Genomic DNA, 23,444 nt, shown 5'->3' with positions numbered 1-23,444 from the left:
AAAGGCTCCATCTAGGCTAGTTCACAGCCAGACAAGCCGGGCTGTGTAGGGGTCAGAATCATGGGACGAAGGCCCGAGGGTCCCTAACATTGGAACCTCCGTCTTCAGACCCTTACACCACAAAGCGCGAGGACGGACGGGATGCATACTAGAGACAGGCACCACCCCTTGTCCTGAAGGCCGGGCAGACGGAACAGCCCTGCTCCGTCCCTGTGTGACCCTCAGTGCTGACGAGGCTGCAGGGACAGGTGCACTCGTCATTCCTGGTGACAGTATGATTGGAAATGTGATTTTGTCATCCCTAGAGGAATCCCAAAGGCATTTATACCCTTTGACCCAGGAATATTACTCATAGGAACTTCTTCAAAGGAAATTCAGAGAAATAATATACAAGAGAAGATATTCTTTGATGCTTTATTTATGATAGTGAAGTAAATGGAAGGGCTCTAACAAGAGAGAAAAAGCAAATTAGGATATAGCGACACAATGGAATATCCTGCAACCATGTACATTGGTAATTAGAAAGGCTGGGTGGAAATACGAGAAAATGTTTGACTTTAGATGAAAATAGCAAAATGCAAAATGGTTTGTAGGCTATGTAAGCAACTATGTAAGCGCGCACACACAGAGATACACACGTGCACACACACACACAGACAAGGTGGTTTGTTTTTTTAAAAACCACCACAGGGCTGAGCCCAGGGCTGGAGAGTGGGGGGCACACAGGTGGGTCCAGCTGTCCAGCTCCTCTTTGCCCGCAGATGTGGACGAGTGCGAGCGAGAGGATAACGCAGGCTGTGTGCACGACTGTGTCAACATCCCCGGCAATTACCGATGCACCTGCTACGACGGATTCCACCTGGCACATGACGGACACAACTGTCTGGGTGAGCGAGGGAGGGGGTGTGGGAGGGGGGTCTGGTGGGGAAGGCGGTGTTTCCAGCATTTCCCATTTCCCAGACAAGGCGAGGAAAGTGGCCCAAACAGCTGCAAAATAGAGAACAAGGTCCGCCTCCCCTTTGAGACTGGCACTGGGGGTGAACCAGTCCTGGGCTGGGTGAGCACAGCAGAGGAGAGGGCAGGGCCAGCGATGACAGTAGTGGGCGTAGCCCGTGAGGGGTGTGGGAGGTGATTTGGCTGCAGACAGACCCTGGCCCTGCTGCTCACCAGGGATGTGGCCTTGGGCAGATTCACAGTCTCTGGGAACCTCAGCTTGCTCAAAGGGCTCCCGGCGAGACCCCATGAGAGAACATGTGTAAGGAGCCCTGGACAGTCCTTGGCACAGGGTGGGTGCTCCATGCACAGGACGTCGTCGACGCTGCTGCTGCTGCTGCTGCTGCTGCAGCTCCCCTGCGCCCTGGGGAGCCTCTGTCGCGAAGGGCTGGTCTTCTCCCAGCCCTCTCTGAACTCTCCAGGCGCCCTCTCCTCACCTCTGAGGCCTGTCTGACCTGACCTTTGTCCCAGGAGCTGGATCAGAAAGAGGAGAATCTCTAAGTAACTAAACTCAACTTTGGTTTCTATCACTTACCAGGACCATGTCAGACTCCTCCCCAAGTAGACAAACTGAATCCCACAGCATCTGAGACAGGAACCCAGGGTCCTTCCCCAAGTTCTTTCTCTCTGGTGCCATCACAGACACAGGGGACTGGAGGAATAGACCAGGAGAGGAAGAGAAGCAGCAGGAAGGATGCCCAGAAAAGCAGGAATTATTTGAGGAATTATCTGAGGTCCCCTTGGCCTAGGAGAGCCTCCTGACCACCGAGCTGCCTTCAAACCCAGTCACATTCCAAACCCAGGGGAACCAGGCTTCTAGGCTTCCACTCCCAGCCGGGCCTTGAAGCCCCGATTCCTGCTGGGCCCTCCCCGCAGCCCTGGCCACCTCTTACCACTGTGGTTACCAGAGAACGGCCTCCCTTGTCTGCCCAGTCACCTGTGAGGCCCCCCCCCCCCCCCCCCCGCCCGCCCCGGCCCCGGGAACTCCTTGGGAAAGGGGAGCTGCGACGCTGGGACCAGGACAGGGACTTGCCTACAGGATTGTGAACATCAGCGTCTGGGTTCTTTGGTTGCCTTTGACCTCTCTAGGCCCCGATTCTATCGTCGTTTCCTTATAAAATCAACCAGAAGATAAAGGAATGAGTAGGTAGGGAAGGGGCCAGGGAGAGCAACGGTCTATCTAACATTAACTCTAGGGTTGGGGCTCAAAGTCTCAATCTTACCTTTGGCTTTTAGGGGAACCTTGAGTATGTCATCCAGGCCCTGGGTGGCCTCAGTTTCCCCACTGAGAATAGGAGGAAAGAACTTGGCCAGAGTAGCAAAGGTCGGAATAGAAGGGAACAAAGAAGCAGCGGTCGGCAACCTTTTAGACCTCACAGACCACCAGCGGTCCGGGGACCACCGGTTGGCGACCACTGCAAAGAAGGATGGAATGTAGGATGGGCAAGGGCAGGAAGACGGGTGGGAGAAGTCACAGTGTAGTGACAGAGGGGCAGGGACAGGGACAAGGCAGAGGAAAGTGCCCCTCCTTGGCTTTCCTAACAAGGGCATCTCCGGCAGGAGCCGGCTGCGTCCGGGCCCGTGGCCCTTGGCCAGAGGGGAGAGGACAGGGTTTTGAGGCTCAGCAGAGAGGATGGGGAGGGGGACAGATGAAGCCCTCAGGAGCCCAGGTCCCAGCTGCTACATTTGGGAACCAATCTCCCTCATGCCTCCTGGGCCAAGGAAAACTGGACTTGGGAGGGCAAGTAGGGAGCATAGAGACAGAGTCGAGGCCTGGAAGTGGGGGGACCTGGGATGAGCTTGGCGCTCAGACCTGGGGGTGGTGATTTGTGGTGGTGATTAGGGTGTGGCCTGGCAGCTCCTGCTGCACCCCCCACTCGCTGCCAAGCTCCAGACTTTGTTTTGTTAAACCAAAATAGGAGAAAGGCTAGGGAATATGGCAGCAAGCCCAGGCCTGGGGGGAGGGGAGAAGGACCGGGGCGTGGCCTGTCCACAGATATGGTCCCTGCTCTGCAAGGAGTTGAGGCCACTGCCTTCCCCACCCCGCCTCACCCGCCTCAGCACCATGGCCATAGCTCTCTCTGCACACGAAGCCATTTCCCAGGTTCTCTGATTCCCTGGCTCTTACCACCACCAGCTGCTCCCAGTTCCTCGCTCCATCCAACCTCCACTCTTACCTTCATCTCTGTTCCTCTTCTCTGCCTTCTTTCCTGATCTCTTCTGCCCTCAGATTCAGTTCCAAGAGGTTCTCCACCTAAGTGAGCCATGTTCACAGGTCCCCTCCCCACGTGCTCGCTCCCCCGCTCTGCCCTCTTAGGTGGCCTCTGTGGGAGTTGGAGCAGGAGCTGAGCGGTGAGAACGGCCTGGCCTGAGGCCGGGTGTTGGACTGGGGAGGAGGGGAGGTGTGTGTGCTGGTCTCTGAAGACTGCGCCCCCCACCCGGTGGCCGCACTCACCGCTCACCAACCGCTGTCCCGCACAGATGTGGACGAGTGTGCCGAGGGCAACGGGGGCTGTCAGCAGAGCTGCGTCAACATGATGGGCAGCTACGAGTGCCACTGCCGGGAGGGCTTCTTCCTCAGCGACAACCAGCACACCTGCATCCAGCGGCCCGAAGGTCAGCCCTTGGCCGGGGAGGGCCTGCTCCCTGCGCCCCTTCCTCTGCTTGGGAGCGTTCCCCAACATCCCCCAAGTCTCCCCCTCCATCTCAACTCCACTGGCTCCTTCTCTGTCCCTCAACCGAACCACATCCTGAGGGCTCTGCAGGTAGACACCGTCTTAAAGCAGAATCAGGGGGAATTCCTTTGGAGTTGGGGCCAGTGTGGGGCATTCTCTGTGTCCAGAACTGAGTGCATCTTGCTCCTGATGAATGAATGGTAGACGGCTGAGCTCTAAGCTGCTGTTATGAGAGGGCCTCACCGATGCCGCATTCCTTGGGAGGGTCAGCAGAATTAGTGGGTATGTGTTGTCTGTTTCTGAGACTCCCTCCCCCCGAGACTGACATTTCTGAGGACAGGGACTGTGTCTAAATCATCTTTGTATCCCCAGAACCCAATAAACTGCCCTGCATGTAGTAGGAGCTTAGATATTTGTCTATTAGATATAGAATCATGTAGGCGTTATCCAGTTACTCCCACCCACATTGATACTTATCTGCTTCCCAGTTTGACTGTAAGCTGTTTGAGGACATAAAATATATATGTCCTATATTTTATCTTATGTACGGGTCCTTCCTAAATCCACCCAGCACCTGGCACAGGCGGGAAGGAGAGGTAACCAACCGCAGGCTTTCTGGAGGTTGGGTGTCAGTGCCTGTACGTCAATCAGAATGGCTCTGAGCTCTGCAGGCAGGGCAGGGGGCCTGTGAGGGCGAGTCCGTCTCCTCTCCCTCTTGCAGTCTCGGTGGGACTCTCCCAGTTTCCTGGGCCCCAGTTATTCCTTCTAGTTCCTCTTCCCCTCGGCGTCCGGAAGTACAGAGCATTCACCCTGCTGCTCTTCCGTTTTAGAAGGAATGAACTGCATGAACAAGAACCACGGCTGTGCTCACATTTGCCGGGAGACACCCAAAGGGGGTATTGCCTGTGAATGCCGGCCTGGCTTCGAGCTCACCAAGAACCAACGGGACTGTAAATGTGAGACCCCTGGGATGGCAGCGGGAGAAGGGAGACGATGAGGTGGGGGTGGGGTCTCAGCAGCAGGAGTGGGGGGGAAGGGAGCATGGGGGAGGCAACGCGACAAGAAGGCCAGGGACTGAGTTCTGGAGACCGTAGTGCCCAGGGAGAAGCAAGCTGACAGGCCTCCTGCCCTCTCTGCACAGTGACGTGCAACTATGGTAACGGTGGCTGTCAGCACACATGCGACGACACAGAGCAGGGGCCCCGGTGCGGCTGCCATGTCAAGTTCGTGCTCCATACCGACGGGAAGACATGCATCGGTGGGTGAGGTCGGGGGAGAACGCAGTCCACCTGTGATGGGGGAGGGGAGGGGTCCTTGGGAACCAGGGGAGCGGGGAGCACATGGAGCCCACGTGCTGGGCGCCGGCCGACTGGTGAGTTAAAGACCGGACGATGCCAGGTCGAGACAGGGTCAGCTCTGAGAGACAGGTCTCACCCCCCCCCTCTCCTCCTCCCCACCCGTTGGTTCCACTCACCCCCGCCGGGAGCCTCACCACCCTTTTCATCCAGGATAACGTGTTGCCAACCTGGGAATTGTCAGCAGGGGCACCTGCTGGTCAGGGTTGTGGCTGACAGAGGAGGAGAGGCGGTGCAGGATTAGCCTGACCAGAGGCACTGCTGACCCGTGTCAGACGGGAGCTGTCCCAGCCACTGTCCCCACTGGGGCTGAGGGGGACAGAGTGCTCTTTCCAAACACCCAGCTCTGCATTGACAGTGGGGTTTCCTGACTCCAGAATCTTTCCTCTGTAGCCTTCTCCCCTCCGCTCCCCCACTTCCTTCTCTCTCCACCACATTCCAGTGGGACTCCCTCCAGGCTCCCTCTGGCCTCTCACTTCAATGCCAGCCTTCCATCCTCTTGCCCTGCTTTGGGGACTTCTTAGCACCTGGATCCCTTTTCCTGAATTCCTAGGCCTCACTTCACGCATCCTCAGGTACCACGGATGAGTCTAACTCCGAACACCCTAGTCTTTAGGTCTTTCGTGAAGGCCAGGTACTGTGTGCTCTCGGGGTGCTGAGAGGTGATGGAGGAGTGGGAGTGAAAGGAAGGAGCGGGCCAGGCAGGGGCACGTTGGCCTGCAGGCACAGTGTTCCTGGGTAGGGCTCACCTTGCGGGCGACAACACGCTGGGGACGGGAAGTGTGCGTGCAGCCCCTCTGTCCATCAGGCATGACAGTCAGCTAAGAACCAGGCTGTCCCCCATCTTACTCCAGAGGCCCACCGGTCTCTGCAGACAGCACCGCCTTTCCCCAGCACAGGAACGGGAGCAGATGGTGCTGTGAAAGGTCTCCCGCAGCACCTGCTCCGAGACTGGCACCCAGGGCTCTAAAGTCCTCTGAGTAAATCTCGCCTGCTCCGTGTTCCCTCGGAACTAACTCTTCAAAGACCCTGGAACCTTCGAGGTCTTCCTGCTGCCTTCTCTAGGCTGATCGTACCAGCTCCTTTCATTTCTTCCTCATAAATCTAATTCTGCTTTCCAAACCCGCCCCCGCCCCCCGCCGACTCTCCCCCCACCCCCAGTCTCGCAGGAGAAACTGCATGCAGTCCCCAGGGAAAGCTGCATGCCTCAGGACGGAGTGCGGCCCACGATGTGAGGGCTGGGTCCCTCGGCTGCTTTTGGAAATACCCTGTTAAGCTTGAGCTCTTCCCTAATGCAAGACCCATTCTGCCTTCTAGGCCACGGCCAAGTGAGGCAGAAGCGAGCACACGAGGCTGTTCTAGGGCCCACAGCCACCTTCTTTCCACGACCCTCACCCTCGCCTCCAGCAGAACGTACTGACCCTGCCCTGACCTCACACCCTCCCAGCCCGGCAGGCGGGAGCTTCACTGTTTGAGCGTCAGGACACTCACATTTGCTGGGCAGACGGAGGGCAGTAGCTGAGCAGGGAGGGTGGGCACCCTTTGGGGCCTGGCAGCTTGTAAGACTTGCGGTTGGATTCCCAGCTCTGCCCTGGGCATGCTGTGTGTCCTGGGCCCATGACTGCCCCGCTCTGAGGCTTTCCCATCAGTCCTCTGGCGGGAGCCCAGCTTCCTGGAGGACCAGGCAGGACCAGGCTGGGGAGTGAAGTTTTGGAGTCTCAGGCTCATATATGGGACAGTGGTTGGGCCTGCAGCGGGGAGGAGGGTGGGGAGGGGCGGGGCTCGGTGGGCCACAGTGGCTCCTGCCCGGCATCTAAACAGCTTTTTTACAATGTCAAACAGGGGGAAGGCGGCTAGAGCAGCACATCCCCCCCCAGGCCGTTTCTAATGGTAAATATGTCTGCTCTCCCCGCTTGCTCTCACTGGCTTGCTAGGGGAAAGGCTAACCGCTGGGGCTCCCACTAACCGCATGCCCTCTGGCCCGGCCTGGCTGGCTCCCCTGCCAGCAGCGCCCACCGAGTGTCTCCTGAGTCCCCAAGAGCTGGCCCAGGAGCCTTCATGCTGGTTTTGTCTTGGATCCTATCCCTCTCCTTTTCTCCTGCCCCCTCCTTCCACCTTCTCCCTCACCCACCTTCTAACACCTCACCCCAGCCCAGCCATCCGCCCCCTCCCTTTCTCTGCCTTCGACACAGCTGAAGACCCAGCAGCCCCATCTTAGCCATCGTGTCCACTGTGCCACCCTCCTCGGGGCTTCGTTCCCGAAGTAGCTCCAGTCCCAGCATCGCGCGTCGCCCGCTCCCTCCATATGGTGCAGATCATGGCCTTGGCGTTCCGACAGACCTGACTCCGGGTTCTGGCTCTGCCGCCTTCTAGCTCTGCCGAGTCTGCCTTGACTCGCACAGATCTCTGCTCCCCTCTCACTGCTCTGGGCTTGGGGCACCCCTTCTTATGCTAAGGACATTCTTGGGGGACTGGCTGGGCTTGGAGTCTGAACTCAGGTTCCCTCCCATGACCTTGGGGAACCCCCGGAGAGACCGGCGGGAGTGCTACCTAGGAGACCCCCCTGTGGCTGCTCCCAAACCTGAGCATTGGCGGGACCGGGCATAACCAGGGCCCCGCCGGCAGCTGGCCTTCTAGTGCCCGGCCGTCCGGTCTCCTCAGTGACAAGGGTTGGGCCGAAGTTTTAGGAGTCAACGACTCAAGGCGATAGTGCTCTCTGGTGCCTTTCTCATTCGGTTCCCGATTCTGGGAACCCCTCCTCTCTTTCCTCACAGAGGCCTTGGGATGTTGTCTCTCTGATGGGAGAATCTAGGCCCCCGGGGGATGGCCCACACCTCCTCACAGCCCCTGTGCAGGGCCTTGCATGATCTGAGCTGGGGGTTTTTCCTGCCTCAATGACACTCCTCAGCTGTTAAATCTGTTTTTTTCCTGCTCTGAATTCTGAAAATAGGGCAAGTGACCCATCCATCCATCCCTACTCTCAGCGAAGGGAAGCTTAGCAGTCAGGAGGGGGTGATAGCAGAGACAGCGCTGAGGCTCTGTAGCTCGCTGACCTGCCTCCCTGCGCCCCTCCTGCTCTGATCCTGCTGCTTTTGCCCCTCTGCTCTCCTCCCCACCAGGAAAGTAGAACAACAGGACATCCCGCTTGTCTCCATCTGCTCCTAAAAGGAGGGCTTGGGGGGAGCAGGGGGAGCCTCGAAGGGGCTGAGAAATGACTGCTGTCTCTTCTGAGGACCAGCAGTCGGCCCTTGAACTGGAATTGTTCTTAAAGCAGCTGGGCAGGGAGGCAGGGAAAGAGGACTCGGTGGCCATCGGCCGTCTCAGGAGTCACCGGGCTCACTCTGCCCAAGATTACCCCACCACGACCTCCCACCCACCAAAGGAGGCGGTCAGTGGAAAGAGGAGGGAACTCCTGTCCGCCCCTTCTTATTCCCTGGTAGCGACTGCTCCCACCCTCCTTGCACCCGCCCTCTCTGCCTCCTCCACCCTCAGCACATTCCTGCCTGACAGCTCTGGCTTGTACCTGCCTCACTGCTGTCCACCTTGTTTCAATCAAGTAGGGGGCAGGGACGTGACTGCTTGGCTGCACTGTGAGGGGCTGGGGGCTGGGAGCCTCCGCTTACTGCTCCTTGTAAAGCACAGGGAGGCAGCCGAGGCCTCGCCTCTGCCCTCGGGCCTCTGTGGAGTTTGGGGTTCCTCCAGGCCGATAACCTGTTACCGTCCCGGCTCCCTCCTAAACAGAGACCTGTGCCGTCAACAACGGGGGCTGCGACAGTAAGTGCCACGACGCAGCGACAGGTGTCCACTGCAGCTGCCCCGTGGGCTTCATGCTGCAGCCGGACAGGAAGACCTGCAAAGGTGAGGGCTTTCAAAGGACGGGGGCGGAGGGGGAGGGTACCTGTCCTGGGACCAGACCTCCTGCAGCACTGGAGGCTACCCTGATGCTAAAGAGCTGAGGTGATCGCTAAGGCCTATCTGCTGTCCGCCTTCCCCATCTCTATTCACGGGGCACAGAAGTCCAGCCAGTCCCTGAGTGCCCCCCGCCCCACACGACCTTGATTTCCCTACTTTCATTCCTGTCCCCTACAGATCCTTAACCCTCTCGGCTAATGAACATGCCATTTACATTTGTCCTGGGTCTGAAGGATATGTGAGCCTGTGTGTGTGAAGTATGTTCCATAGTCCCCTTATCCCACATTGGCTGTCCTGGTCGGGTGGGAGCACTGATGCTGGAGCCTGGGTCCTGGGTTCAGATCCCAGCTCTGCCTCGGCTTAGCTCTGTGATCCTGGGCAAGTAACTTGGCATCTCTGTGCCTGAGTCTCACCACAGTGAGGGTGCTTGCAGAATGCTGTAAGAAGGGAAGGAGTTATAAATTACAAAGTACTTAGAACAGGCCTGACAAATGATGAACACTTTGTGCTAGCCGTGACGACGGTAGACTTTCCCACACTGGGCATCTATTTCCTCTCCTTTAATGAGCCAGGTCTACGGGAAGGTTGGGGAGTGCAGGGTAGCCATGCTGAAAACAATGATTCATCAGGGCCTGTTCCCTGGTCAGCGGAGTGAGGACTGGAAGGAGGCCTGGGCTCATTCTTTGTGTCCTTTGGCCAGCAGCTGGCCGAGAGGACTGGGAGGGCTGGGGCAGCAGGTCAGCCAGCCAGAGCTGAGAGGTTTCCTGCTGGGAAGGACTGTTGACAGGTATGCTGAGAGTGAAGGGGAGGGCTGCCCCTCCCCCAAAGAGGGCTGCTTAGCCTGGGTCCTGTCTGCCACCAGCTTGGGGAACTTGACCTCAGGAAGGAAGCTGCTCACTCCCCCCCCCCCCCCCCCCCCTCCTAGTGCTGAAAGCTGCCTCAGGCCTGAGTCTCTCCAGATCTCTCCCAGTCCAGCCCCTGCCTGGCCCTCTCCCCTCCCCCATCAGCTACCCAGCCTCACTCCACTGGCTTTTCCCTCTGAAGAGCTGTCCCTTTGAATAGCCACGTCTCTGTGCCATCTCCTCACCCACCCTGCTGGGCTCTGTGGCAGGCGGGGGCAGGGGGTGGAGGGGCAGGAAAGGAACAAACCCCATCCTCCAGCCTTTCGGGAAGGGCCACCAGCAGCAGAGTGAAGGGCATGGACTGGCCCTGTCAGTCAGAAGCCCACCTACTTCCTGCTCCAGGCAGCTCCCCAAGGGCCTGACCTGGCTCCCCTGCGTCCCCTTCTTAGGGGACTCAGCCCGAGGAAAGGTGTTGCTAATGGCACAGACAATCCCTAAACAGGGAAGAAGTGGGAGAGAGTCAGAAGGTGCAGGCTCGGGGCTCTCCGTGATTCCGGCTGTGAGGCAGGGTGTGATCCCGTATCCTTGCTTGTCCCCAGCCTCCAGTATTACCTTTGATTTTCTCTATTCGCCCTGCTTCCCCAGACATAGACGAGTGCCGCCTGAACAACGGGGGCTGTGACCACATTTGCCGCAACACGGTGGGCAGCTTTGAATGCAGCTGCAAGAAGGGCTACAAGCTTCTCATCAATGAGAGGAACTGCCAGGGTGAGTAGACTTGGGCCAAGGAGAAAGCCCTGGACAGGTTCTTGGGGTGGAGAGTTTCAAGCAGGCCAGAGCCTGAGAAAGTCAGCAGACACGGTGGAGACCTTCTGTAAGCAGGGTCGTGCTGCAAATTAGCAAACGCACGCCTTCTTGGCGGCCCAGCTCTGCGCTGGGGTGCGTGGCTTGGCAGGGGAAGGGAGGGAGGGGTTTCACCCCAATTCATATCCTTGGTAGGGTCTGACCTGCCTAACCACACACAGTGGCCCTGATCCAGAGGCATCCGGTCTCGCAGTTCCTGACTCCAGGGATGCGAGCGGAGGGCCAGGGGGTGGGAGCATTGCTGCATCGCTGACTCTAGGGCTGGGCCATGCATAGGGGCTTTCAATGGAAGGAGGGAGCCAAGGCCTCTCACTTGGGCCCTTCACCTGAGCAAGGGGTCCCAGGGCCAAGTCCCCCAAGACAGACTCCGGCTTGAATCCTTGCTCTTCCAGATATAGACGAGTGTTCCTTTGATCGAACCTGTGACCACATGTGTGTTAACACGCCGGGAAGCTTCCAGTGCCTCTGCCATCATGGCTACTTGCTGTATGGTGTCACCCACTGCGGGGGTAAGCCAGCAAATCTGCACCCTCAGCTACCAGGCCCCTCTCACCTCCTCACTGTTCCACTGAATGAGCCCCTGAGTTGGCTTGTGGCTATGGGCAAATCCCCAGGTACATGTGCCATGTCTGCATCCATCAGGATGAAATGGGAGGAGTTAAGACATCTGGGAATCAGGTATCAGGGACTGGCATCCTGCCTCCAAAATTTCCATCTCCCATCCCCATCACTTTCCCCTGACTCCTAATCCTTAGCTCCCAATTACAGCCCCACTGGTAGGTAGCAGGGGAAGGCTTTACAAAGCTCATCACCTTGGCCCCTTCTCAATCATTCTTTTGACTGTGGACAGAGATAAAGAAAGGAGGTCTTCGGTTTGACCTCTTCTCAGACCCGTAGTCATCTTGAAATGCCTGGAACTCTAACCCGGGGTCCTTACTCACTGCCCACTCCCTGGCTCCTTCTCCCCCCCTCCCCCCAGATGTGGATGAGTGCAGCATCAACCGGGGAGGTTGCCGCTTTGGCTGTATCAACACTCCTGGCAGCTACCAGTGTACCTGCCCCGCAGGCCAGGGCCGACTGCACTGGAATGGCAAGGATTGCACAGGTGGGCATCGCCCTCTGCTGGCCGCAGCTGGCACTACCATTTCAGGGGTTCTGGAAAGCAACACCTTCCACCTTGAGGAAAGTGAGGTAGTAATAGGGGTGGAGAGTGTGGCTGCTTGTTAGACACAGGAAGGCTCCAGTAAATAACCCTTTCCTTCCTTTATCAGTCTCTGTGTAAGTGACAATTACAGTTCTGCATGTAGCTAATTCTCTTCCTCCACATTACCCAGCTGAGGGAGAGGGTGAGACCAGCAGGCCCGCTCCTCCTCAGGCTTCTCTCCCTTCCTAGAGCCTGTGAAGTGTCAGAGCAGTCCTGGTGCCTCGAAAGCTATGCTCAGCTGCAACCGCGCTGGCAAGAAGGACACCTGTGCCCTGACCTGCCCCTCCCGGGCCCGGTTTTTGCCAGGTACATAGGGGAGATTGCTGGAGGGCCCAGGGGGTTGGGGGGGGGGGCGCGTAAGGGGGGAGGAAGACTGGCTGTTCAGGCAGTAACTCTGCTGCCCTTAGAGATGTCCAACCAGTGAGGGTTTTGGGGGGGCAGGTCAGAGCTGTGACAGCCCCCTTCTCTCAGAGTCGGAAAATGGCTTCACGGTGAGCTGCGGCACCCCCAGCCCCAGGGCCGCTCCAGCCCGAGCTGGCCACGCTGGGAACAGCACAAATGCCAACCACTGCCATGGTGAGCACCAGCCTAAGGCCTGTTCCCACCCCACTCTCTTGCTAATTGACCCCGATTTCTCTTCTTTGCTAACCATTGGCCTTACTTTTTTCTGGATTCCCTTTCTTTGCTCTGTAATTCTCCAGCCCTGCTGCCTTGCTCCCTCTTCCCCTAACATCTGATTGCCTTGGCTTTTGTAATCCCTCTCCTCCAGCCAAGCCCTGGCTTATTGCCCAGCTTCTCAATGCCCCCCACAGCAGCCCTCGCCCCACCCCCAGGGCTCCCAGGCTCTGCTGAGCTTCTCCCATCCCTCTAGAGGCTGCAGTGCTGTCGGTTAAACAGCGGGCCTCCTTCAAGATCAAGGACGCCAAATGCCGTTTGCACCTGCGAAACAAAGGCAAAATGGAGGAGGCCAGCAGAATCCTGGGGCCAGGTTTGGACTGGGGACCCCACTCCAATAGGTTGTTTGGCATCAAACCCTTCCCACCCCTCAACTCTTCTGCTTAGTGAGATGGCCGAAAACCCACTGGACCCTGAACTCTAGAAAGAGCAGGGGCAAAAGCAGATGTAGGCATAGAGCCCAAGGAAGCCCCAGGACATTCTGCAACTAGAAAAGAAGGGAGGTAGAGGCAGAGATGTGGTGAGGAGTGTCAGGCTTGGGCTGGAGGGTGAGAGCTGGAGCGAGAACTTCCCCATCCCCAGGAGGCAGCTGGGGTGACAAGGCCTTCCACCAGGTGCTGCATCCTGCTCCGACTGCCAGGTCACCTTCATCCACCTCAAGTGTGACTCCTCTCGGAAGGGCAAGGGCCGCAGGGCCCGGACCCCTCCAGGCAAGGAAGTCACTCGGCTCACCCTGGAACTGGAGGCAGAGGTCAGAGCCGAAGAAACCACAGGTGGGACTGGGAGCCCGGCTGGAGGAGGGCAGAAAGGGAGGGCGGCGGGAGGGCAACCACAGGTCTCAACAGCAAGGGGGACGGGGGGGAGCCCTGCACGAGGGGCAGACCCTGCCTAATGCCAAGCCCGGGAGCCAGTCCTCTCACCTGTAGCCCCAGCTTTGCTCTTCCCCTCCTGCTCACAGCCACTTTCTTCTCTTCCTCCTCTGGCTCGTACCACCACCCGCCACAGCCAGCTGTGGGCTGCCCTGCCTCCGACAGCGGATGGAACGGCGGCTGAAAGGGTCCCTGAAGATGCTTAGAAAGTCCATCAACCAGGACCGCTTCCTCCTGCGCCTGGCGGGCCTTGATTATGAGCTGGCCCACAAACCGGGCCCGGTAGCTGGGGAGCGAGCTGAGCTGGTGGAGGCCTGTAGGCCTGGGCAGCACCGCGCGGGGGCCAAGTGTGGTAAGGGAGCTTGCTGGGACATAGGGGAGCATGGGAATAGAAAGACCCAGCTGGGACCAGAGCAGAATACGTTATGGCCTCAGTTGCATCTCAAATTGGGAGGCAGCCAAGACCCTCCTGCCCCTCCCTGGTCCCAGGCTGAAATCTAGGACAACAGGTGGGGCCACCAACCCTCCTGCAGATGGCTTTGGCCCCTGATTCTTCCACGTAGAATTCTGTTTCCAGACAGAGATTCTCCTTAAATCTGGGGGAGCGGGAAGGGGAGTCCCAGGCCTGGGTGGTGGGAAATAGGGGGGGTGGGTGGCTAGCACAGCCGACTCTCCCTCAGTCAGCTGCCCGCAGGGAACGTATTACCACGGCCAGACGGAGCAGTGTGTGCCATGCCCAGCGGGCACCTTCCAGGAGAGAGAAGGGCAGCTCTCCTGCGACCTTTGCCCTGGGAGTGATGCCCACGGGCCTCTTGGAGCCACCAACGTCACCACATGTGCAGGTGCCAGGGGAACAAACAATGCAGAGTGGGGCAGGGTGGGCACTGGGATGCCCATGGGCATGGGATTTCCCAAGGGCAGGCCCAGGCTCCAGGCTACTCTCATGGTCAACATCCTGTTTGTGTGCCTCTGTCCCCTGAGACTGGGTGACCCCAAAGGGATGACCAGGACCATCCCCATCAGAGTTGGGCCCTTGGTTCATTGCAGGTCAGTGCTCACCGGGCCAGCACTCTGTGGATGGGTTCAAGCCCTGCCAGCCGTGTCCCCGTGGCACCTACCAACCTGAAGCGGGGCGGACTCTGTGCTTTCCGTGTGGCGGGGGCCTCACCACCAAGCACGAGGGGGCCACCTCCTTCCAAGACTGTGACACCAAAGGTGAGTAGGCTGCTCCCCCTTCAGGGGCTCCCCTACCCCCAACACTTCCCCAAACTCCCCAAGTCTCCAGAGTAGACCCAAGTTTGTTGCTCCGCCATCTTCCCCAAACTAAGAAAGGCCCAGCTGCCCGACCAGCCACACCATCCTGCTCATAGGCCCATCCTGACCCACCACAGCCACAAGCCTGGGAATTGGGGGATAAATAACAGTAACGATTACCCTTCTGCTTTGGAAAACTGGTGGCACAGTCTCCCCAACACTACAAACGAGTCTCGGTGCACGTTTGGCACTGCTCAGTGCCTGAAAGAAAAGGATGGGCACTGCAGCCGACCACTGCCAAGCTGCCTTCCCTGCCCTGAACTCTGGCATGACGAGGAAATGGGACTCTGGGAGAAACCGTGGTGTCTGGAGAATCAGTCTCCTGATTCTCCAGAATGAATGTGTCCTGCCCGTCCCACGTCCCAGAACTCCCACTTGCCTGCCACCTTAACGCCTCCCTTTCCCCCTTGCCTGCAGTCCAGTGCTCCCCGGGGCACTACTACAACACCAGCATCCATCGCTGCATCCGCTGTGCCATGGGCTCCTATCAGCCCGACTTCCGCCAGAACTTCTGCACCCGCTGTCCAGGAAACACAAGCACTGACTTCGACGGCTCCACCAGCGTAGCCCAGTGCAAGAGTATGTGCAGGCCCGGCGGCAGGAAAGGGGTTAGAGAGGCCGGGCGCAGTGGGCACAGGAAGCAGCAGGTGGGAGATAACCAGCAGGGAGCGGGCCTGGGGCGTGGAGGGGCAGGGACGTCCCACCCTCCGGCTCTCCCCAACTCACTCAGGCTCAAGACCAGTTGCACTCTCTCCCTGGAGACAGGTCATGGGGGGGCAAAGACAGGAGAGGGGAGATAAGAAGGTCCTAACAGAGCAGGAGGGAAGGGGACCCAGAACTTGGAGGAAGGATGAGCTCAGAAGGTGGCTAGCTACCTACGTGTGTCTGATCTCCACTTCAGAGCTCTTCATTTTCCCCAACCCACTTCCCCACTGACTTCACTTCTCTTTCTTGCTGTGTCCGCTGCCCTTGGCTACAGATCGTCAGTGTGGCGGGGAGCTGGGTGAGTTCACTGGCTATATCGAGTCCCCCAACTACCCAGGCAACTACCCAGCCGGCGTGGAGTGCGTCTGGAATATCAACCCCCCGCCCAAGCGCAAGATCCTTATCGTGGTACCCGAGATCTTCCTGCCGTCTGAGGACGAGTGTGGGGACGTCCTCGTCATGAGAAAGAACTGTGGGTGGCTGCACAGCTGGGCCAGGGAAGGGCAATCCAGATCTGGCTGGGAGGGAAAGAGAAAACTGGCACAGGAAGAATTGGGGCCGTGGCAAGGGAGGCCTTGGGAGGAGAGACGCTCACAGAGGAAAACAGCCATGATGCGCATGGTGGGTGGAAAGCAGTTAAGAAAGGCAGCACTGGGACCAGAACTCCAGTAGTGTCACATGTGCCACCGTCCTCCTCTAGGATTTTTGCTGTTCCATTCATTTAAATGTCAGATTTCTTCCACTTTGTGAGTGCCAGGATGTCAAAGAGGAGTTGTGGAACAAGCTCATGAGGGTGGGAGACAATATATGTATGGGGGTGGGGGGCGGCGCATGCTCAGGTGATGCCTCTCAGCGTGACTCCTCCTCCCACAGCCCTCACTCCAGGAGGGCTTGGGGAGCGTGCCCTGCTGCTCCCCTGACATGCTGCTTGCCTTCCCAGCCTCCCCATCCTCCATCACCACCTATGAGACCTGCCAGACCTACGAGCGCCCCATCGCCTTCACAGCCCGCTCCAGGAAGCTCTGGATCAACTTCAAGACAAGCGAGGCCAACAGTGCCCGTGGCTTCCAGATCCCCTATGTCACCTACGATGGTGAGCAAGGGCAGGAGAGCCAGGGGGGTGGCTGAGAAAGGGGAGGCTCAAGGGCCTCGGGGGGCGGCAAGGGGAACGGAAGGGTTCCCACCCCTAAGCTCTTCCCCTGGGTTGACTCTGCAGAGGACTATGAGCAGCTAGTAGAAGACATTGTGCGAGATGGTCGGCTCTATGCATCTGAAAACCACCAGGAGATTTTAAAGGCAAGTGGATATAAATCACAATAGCCAACATTTAATGAAGATGTATGTAACAATGTGCAAGCATATGCTGTGTGCTTACATGAATATTCTCATTGGATACACACAATTGCTCTGTGAATTAGGTACTTTCCTCATTCCCACTTGACAAATGAGAAATATGAGACACAGAGAATTACAGAAGTTGCCCAGAGATTAAGCTGAAATTTGAGCCTAAGCCCACCTGACTGTAGTATTTCCCACACCTGGGGGAAGACAAAGGGAAGATGAGGAGATGTAATGTCCCCTACCTCTTCCATAAAAAATTCTAGGGTCTGGCCAGTGTGGCACCTATGAACCAGGAGGTCAGGGTTTGATTCCCAGTCAGGGCACATGCCCAGGTTGCAGGCTCGATCCCCATTAGGGGGCGTGCAGGAGGCAGCCAATCAATGATTCTCTCACATCATTGATGTTTCTCTCTCTTTCTCCCTTCCTCTCTGAAATCAATAAAAAATATATATATTTTTTAAATCTAGGGAAAATTAGGTATAGAAAGATGTTTTTGCTTAAGTCCCTTCCTTCCCTCACTCCCACAGAAAAGCAAATTAGCACAGCATTTCTCAGAGTTGATTCAGTAAAGACCTCTTTTAAGGAAAAGAAATGTTTTCAGCATTGAAGAATCAACTAGACACCTGGGTCATGTGGATCCCAGTTTGAGAAAATCTTACTTAAGAAACTATAGTCCTAGTCACAGTCTTTCATAAATTATTAATTTTAAAAAGGTTTGTCTCTATGTTGATAATTTTTGTATTATCATCAAAATAATGGACATGATAACAAAAATCTTCTAGAACTTGCAGATTGCAAAGAATATCATTTCAGAAATGCTTTTAAAACATTTTTTAGCCTAGCTGGTTTGGCTCAGTGGATAGAGCGTTGGCCTGTGGACCAAAGGGTCCTAGGTTCGATTCTGGTCAAGGGTACGTACCTTGGTTGCAGCCTCCTTCCCGGCCTGGGCCCTGGTTGGGGCTCATGCAGGAAGCAACCAATCGATGTGTTCTCTCACATCAGTGTTTCTCTCTATCTTTCCCTCTCTCTTCCACTCTCCCTAAAAATCAATGGAAAAATATCCTCGAGTGAGGATTAACAGAAAAACAAAACCAAAAAAAACAACACATTTTTTAAAGCATCTGAACCCTTATTTCAAACTAGGGGCTCAGCGCACGAAATCGCGCGAGACCCAGACTCGGTGCGCCACGGGACCCAGAGTCAAGTCACCTCCTGGTGACCGGTCTTTGGTCGTTATGGTGTTACAACCACTGGGTTTTTATTATATAGATATGCTATGGAATTCTAATGCATAAGTAGTTGAGCTGTTTTGATTAAAGTGGGGAGGAGAGGCTCAAAGCCCCACCTCTTATTTTAAAAATCTGCTGATGCAGTGGAAAGAACCTTCCCTAGAAGCTGGAAGATCTGAGTCCTAAGGCACAGTGTACGAGGCTCTCCACACATCACGTTGCCAGGTTGCTCAGGGAAGGCCTCTGAGAAGAGACCTGAATGAGGTAAAGGACTACCTATCAGACGATCAGGAGAGGAGTGTTCCAAGCTATGGAGCATGGGAGCAGTGTGGCATGTCCAAGAACTTTGAGAAGGCCAGTGTGGTCAACAAAATAAGGAAAATTCGAGAGGATGGAGGAGAGAGAACAGGGCACAGATCACATTCAACGAATGGGCCATGCAAGGGACTCGGCTTTACTGAGTGAAAAGAAGCAGAGAAGTGTTTTGAATGGACATGACCTAATTAAACATTTTTTAAAAGTCACTCTGGGGAAGGACAGTCTGTAGAAGCATAGGGTAGGTAGAAGCATGGAGACCAGTTAGGAAGCTCTTGCAATAGTCCAAGTGAGAGACGATGGTGGCTTAGACAGGGTGCTAGCTGTGGAGACAGTGAGAAGTGGTCAGACTCTGGATATATCTTGAAGGTAGAGTCAACAGGACTTGCTGTGGTTGTGAGCAAAAAAGAGGAGTCAAGGATGGCTTCAAGGATTGGGCCGTGGAAGGCTGGGGCTGCCACTGACTGAGCTGTAGATTCTAAAGGAGGAACAGGAAGTGGGGGTGGGGATCCAGCTCACCTCGGTGTAGCCCTGTTAGACAGCAAGAGGGGCTGCTGCTGAGCTGACGCGGGTCCCTCTTTCCCCTGCTGACACTCACGTTGCCACCTGCCACCCTTTGCAGGACAAGAAGCTCATCAAGGCCTTCTTCGAGGTGCTGGCTCACCCCCAGAACTACTTCAAATACACAGAGAAGCACAAGGAGATGCTGCCAAAATCCTTCATCAAGCTGCTCCGCTCCAAAGTTTCCAGCTTCCTGAGGCCCTACAAATAGTGCCCTGTGCCCAAGACCCAGGTTTTGAAGACCCCAGATTCCTCAGCCCTCAGAGCCGGCAGCCCCCACCCCCAGATAAGGAACTCTCTCCTCTCTTTTAGAGAAAAAAAAATCACTATATAGACCAAGAACTCTCCCTTTCTATCGCTCTAGCCTCCTTTCCTTGTCTGCCTCTTTTTCTCTCTCTTCACCTCTCTCCTGTTTTTCCTTTTCCTGCATTCTCCCTGGAAAAGCCATTTAGTACTGGCTGTGTTCCCCCTGAGGGGTGCAGGAACAGTACCCCTCTCCAGCCACACTGCCCACATTACCAGCTCACATCCCTAACCCCTTCAGCTTAGAAGAATGCTAGAGGCCCAAGAAAGAAGTGGGTCTGCTGGGGACTGGGGAGGGAGAAGAGGGGCTTCTGCCATTATACGGTTGTGCCTTACTAGTCAGGAACCAAAATGTCCCCTGGCTGGGCCCCCCAGCTGCCTCCCTCCCCCCAGGTGATTCTAACAGCCCAAGGTTCTGCCAAAGAGGCCTTTGACTTACAGGCTTAATGCTAGCACTGGTCCTCTGGGGCACGTGGTGTGAGCTCTGGACCTCGGGTTTGAGCTCGGGACCGCCCACACAGCCGCTTCTGGGTCTAGACAGCTCCTCTACTTCTGCCATGTCTGCTTGGGTCCAATCCACGAGGGCTTACAGAAGGCCCACACCACTGGGCTAGTGGACACAGCCGAGTGAGGAAGAGCAGCAGGCATTACCATGTTGAAAGTGCTGCTGTCACTCCCCAGGAGAAAGACTATATATGTAGCTCTGCAGGACAGAAACCAGGTTCTAGAGCATTGCCAAGAAAAAGAAAAAAGGAAAAAAAAAGCAAAGAAATTGCATCATCTAAAGGACTAGACTACAGAACAACTGGAAGCCAGCCTCAAACCCTAATCCTTTTTCTTGTCTTCCCTGGCCCAGCCATCCCCTCACCCTGATCCGAGTGCTCCCTGGGGGAGCCCTACTCCCCTTGCTAAGTGTTGTCCTTAAAGAAACGTGGCTGCTAAGCAGAAGCCAGCCTGGGCCTGACCCCAGATTTGGCTTTCCCTTGTAGCCTCAGATGGCTTGTGGGCTCCAGCAAAGAGGACCCCACTCTGCAGCCAGCCCAGAGCCACCTACCTCTGGCCCCAGGCTATGGGCAGCAAGAGGAATGCGTGTGCACTTGGCAAGCCTTCTGCCCACCCCGTCTGCATCTAATAAGTGCAATCATTAAGTCTATGTTGTCTAGAGGGAGGGGTTTTTGTTTTCTGGTTTTATTTTTTGGTTTTGTTTCTTTCTCCTGTGTTAGAGCAACCCTATTTATAGCTGCCCACAACGGAAGAGTATATGTTTGGAGTGAAGAGAAAGGTTTTGAATCTCATGAACTTTGAGTGCCGGAGCATCTGATCTGTCTGTACTCCTCACCCAGTGGCCATCCAGACCTCCTGAGCTCTCGGTGTGGGTAACCCAGGGCTGTAACTCCGAGGCACCTGACGTGTAGGACGGTAATTCTGGGGACTTTGTGGAGCAGGAAGGAGAGGGACCTGTGTTTGCTAAACCAATCCTGCTATCCCTATGCCTCTCCATGATTCAGTATGGACCTCATGATTGTAGAAGCCGATGGAATTGGTCAGTGATTCTCTACCCCAAGAGGGAAACCTCCATCCTTTCCCTGCCTTCCTCCTGTTTCCCCTTGGTGTGCACATGGAAGAGGACCAGGACAAACCCCCTGGGGATGGGCTGACCAAGGGCCCTGCGGCCAGAGACAGGGCTGAGGAAGCCGAGAACAGGACAGGTATCCAGGCATGAAGTTGTTTGCCTGAACATGGCCATTCCCTCTCTGAATTGACTTCAAGCCTAGTTGCCTCAATTACTGCTTTTCAAGAGGAAGAAGAAGTAAGTCCATGCGTAAGCCTCAATCCACTGCTGCCTGTAAAATTATTTTCCATTTGCTCCTTCTCATTCCCCCAAAGCTGTGTCCTATTCCATCAAAGGCTACCAGTTGACTCATAGTGTTTATTTCCAAGTGACTGTTCTAGGCCACTGCTTCCCCAGGAGACTCGACACTAAGTACAGAAGCCTGGCCTCCACCAATCAGTAGCATTACTATCCACCCAGCCTTAAGGAGTACATAGCCAATGTCACAGCTATATCCCCTCACATCCACTAGTCAACACCATGGCTCTTAGGGGTGGAGTGTCTGTCTCCCTTCGTGTCTCAGGATCAAAGACAGTGTCACTATAAAAATCCAGAATGGCTGCCTCCAAGCAGGAAAATGGTCAGTTAATCCGTACTTCCTGGGATAGGCCATAAAAACTGATTTTTTATTAACTTTGACCATCCTCATTCTCTGCCAGAAGCTAGGATAACGTTCTGATTCCTCTCTTCCTACCATTTGCATCTCTCTTAGAAAGCCAGCCGGAGCGCTTCCCAAATTACGCCTTCAGGGTCTGGCTTCTTGCACTCTTCCTTTCCTGTCACCCCATACGTATACAAACACACGTCCTCCCATCGTTTATTCCATGGTTTCTGGGACCTGCAAATGATTTCCACAGTTTGGAAAGTACTGGCCACTAACTAGGCTTCTTAACTGATGTCAAGGCAGATCGTGGAGAGCACGCGAAGACCTGCTAATAATGTCCGCCAAGTTTAATTTAGGTTGTCCAAATTGGAGGTGTAAGAACCCAGACAACTGTTCACCGAACCCATGGAGGAAGCCAGCCCTGGGGCATCAAACTAACTGAATGAGGAGTCAACACTCAGGGACTCTCCCAGTGGTTCTCAACCTTCCTAATGCCGCGACCCTTTAATACAGTTCCTCATGTTGTGGTGACCCCCAACCATCAAATTATTTTCGTTGCTACTTCATAACTGTAATTTTGCTACTGTTATGAATCGTAATGTAAATATCTGATATGCAGCATGTATTTTCAGGGGTCGTGACCCAGAAAAGGAGGGCTGGGGAAGTGGAAAGATGGTGTAAATGGGAATCCTTCATGAATCAGCCCAGAGGCCACTCAGCAGGATGGGTGTTTACAAGGCCACAGTACTTATGGTTATACGGCTTCATTTCTCTTAGTACAAAACCTGCCCTGATCTCAGTCTGGGAATGGGAAGCCATTTCTGCAGGGGCTCTGAGCATCAAGTAATGCGTATCAGAAAGGCACTTAGAGCCTCAGCAGCATGTCATCCCTTTTACTTCTCTGCCGCCCTCTTTCTGTATTGGACCAGGCCCATTCACTAAGCCTGAGGGAACTCTGAGTGAGAAAAAAATGATCAGAGTCCGGCCGTGAGCTGCCACCTGCCCTAGGCCTACAAATGCCCAGAGGCTGGCACTGAGCTATGACTGCTCTGACTTCCCCAGGATGGACTGGTTTAGTTTGGTGGAGGCTCATATTTGTTGCTGAAAGTTCAGTAATACAGTCCTGATTTTTGGTACTAATGAAATTTTTATATTTGAGAATGTTCTCCATATGCATATTTAAGGTGATTCTGGAATGGATTAGGAGGTCCTATCTCAAAATGTCAGAAAACGTTATGGAGCATTCAAACTTTTGTATTTGCTGCTTAACCTCAATATAAGAGGCTCAAACTAGGAGACAAAGGGAGACAAAGGGTAAGTGACCATAAGCAGGAAATAATGTTAATCTGCTTGGCTTCTTAAGCACAGTAAGAAAAAAGTGGAAGCAAATAACACAGGGATGTCTTCAAATTCAACCTGTCTCAATGGTAGCACATCCTGTCCTTGGGCCATTATTTGGACTAGTAACCCTTTAAGAAAATATATGATTACAGGGAATAGAATCCCCAGTTCTGTTATCAGCCTATCTAGACAACACAGACTATAGTAGTATGGACAAACTGAAAACTTTATTCATTTGTGTGAGTTGAACTGAAGTTTCAGAATAACCATTATCACGTAGGAGGTTTTCTTTTTTCCATGCAGAAGAAATCTCAAAATATTGTATTTATATCTGCCTTCCACTGCTGCCGATATAATAAGTATCTCCTACACAATCAACAATAAACAGTAAATGATGCAGTTCATAGAATATTTTGCACTTGGAGAAAAAATGTATCTGAACTTGTAAAAAGAAATGTTTGGATTTTGTATTGTCCTTTTTTATTATTATTATTATTAAAATACTTAATGAAACTCCTCAGCCTGGCATCTTTTCCTCCATCTCAGTAGCTTATCCTAGAGCCAGAAAAAAGCTTTGAATAAACAAAGTGTCTTCTGGCTTCTGCACTTACCCAAATTTTCCATTTCCCCACCTTATTCCTAAAGGTTTTAGAATTTGAAAAGGCGTGTCCCTTTTGTCTATTTTTAAAATCAGTACCAAAAATTAGCCCCCAAGGGGGATCTAGGGAGC

General features: G+C 54.9%; 1 protein-coding gene across 1 annotated transcript in view; it reads left to right on the top strand.

Annotated features, from left to right (window-relative positions):
• SCUBE3 (signal peptide, CUB domain and EGF like domain containing 3) overlaps positions 1-23,221 on the top strand; it is a 40,276-nt gene extending 17,055 nt beyond the window's left edge. Inside the window, exons 4-24 of the mRNA XM_070419137.1 lie at positions 762-887; positions 3,475-3,609; positions 4,499-4,624; positions 4,810-4,926; positions 6,866-6,913; positions 8,765-8,881; positions 10,423-10,545; positions 11,034-11,150; positions 11,621-11,746; positions 12,035-12,151; positions 12,317-12,421; positions 12,717-12,833; positions 13,135-13,293; positions 13,526-13,741; positions 14,070-14,231; positions 14,437-14,604; positions 15,121-15,282; positions 15,683-15,880; positions 16,349-16,501; positions 16,625-16,704; positions 18,916-23,221. Of these exons, the coding sequence (XP_070275238.1) occupies positions 762-887; positions 3,475-3,609; positions 4,499-4,624; positions 4,810-4,926; positions 6,866-6,913; positions 8,765-8,881; positions 10,423-10,545; positions 11,034-11,150; positions 11,621-11,746; positions 12,035-12,151; positions 12,317-12,421; positions 12,717-12,833; positions 13,135-13,293; positions 13,526-13,741; positions 14,070-14,231; positions 14,437-14,604; positions 15,121-15,282; positions 15,683-15,880; positions 16,349-16,501; positions 16,625-16,704; positions 18,916-19,065 (2,822 nt within the window). The 3' untranslated portion in view covers positions 19,066-23,221. The remainder of the gene's footprint in view (positions 1-761; positions 888-3,474; positions 3,610-4,498; positions 4,625-4,809; positions 4,927-6,865; positions 6,914-8,764; positions 8,882-10,422; positions 10,546-11,033; positions 11,151-11,620; positions 11,747-12,034; positions 12,152-12,316; positions 12,422-12,716; positions 12,834-13,134; positions 13,294-13,525; positions 13,742-14,069; positions 14,232-14,436; positions 14,605-15,120; positions 15,283-15,682; positions 15,881-16,348; positions 16,502-16,624; positions 16,705-18,915) is intronic.
• The last annotated feature ends 223 nt before the right edge of the window (positions 23,222-23,444 follow it).

This window comes from Myotis yumanensis, unplaced genomic scaffold, assembly GCF_028538775.1.
Source record: "Myotis yumanensis isolate MYYU_CA2020_CCGP unplaced genomic scaffold, mMyoYum1.0.hap1 SCAF_6, whole genome shotgun sequence".
In the NCBI taxonomy this organism is placed as follows: Eukaryota; Metazoa; Chordata; class Mammalia; order Chiroptera; family Vespertilionidae; genus Myotis; species Myotis yumanensis.
The sequence above is the reverse complement of the archived record's forward strand: the minus strand, read 5'-3'. Positions and strand labels throughout refer to the sequence as shown.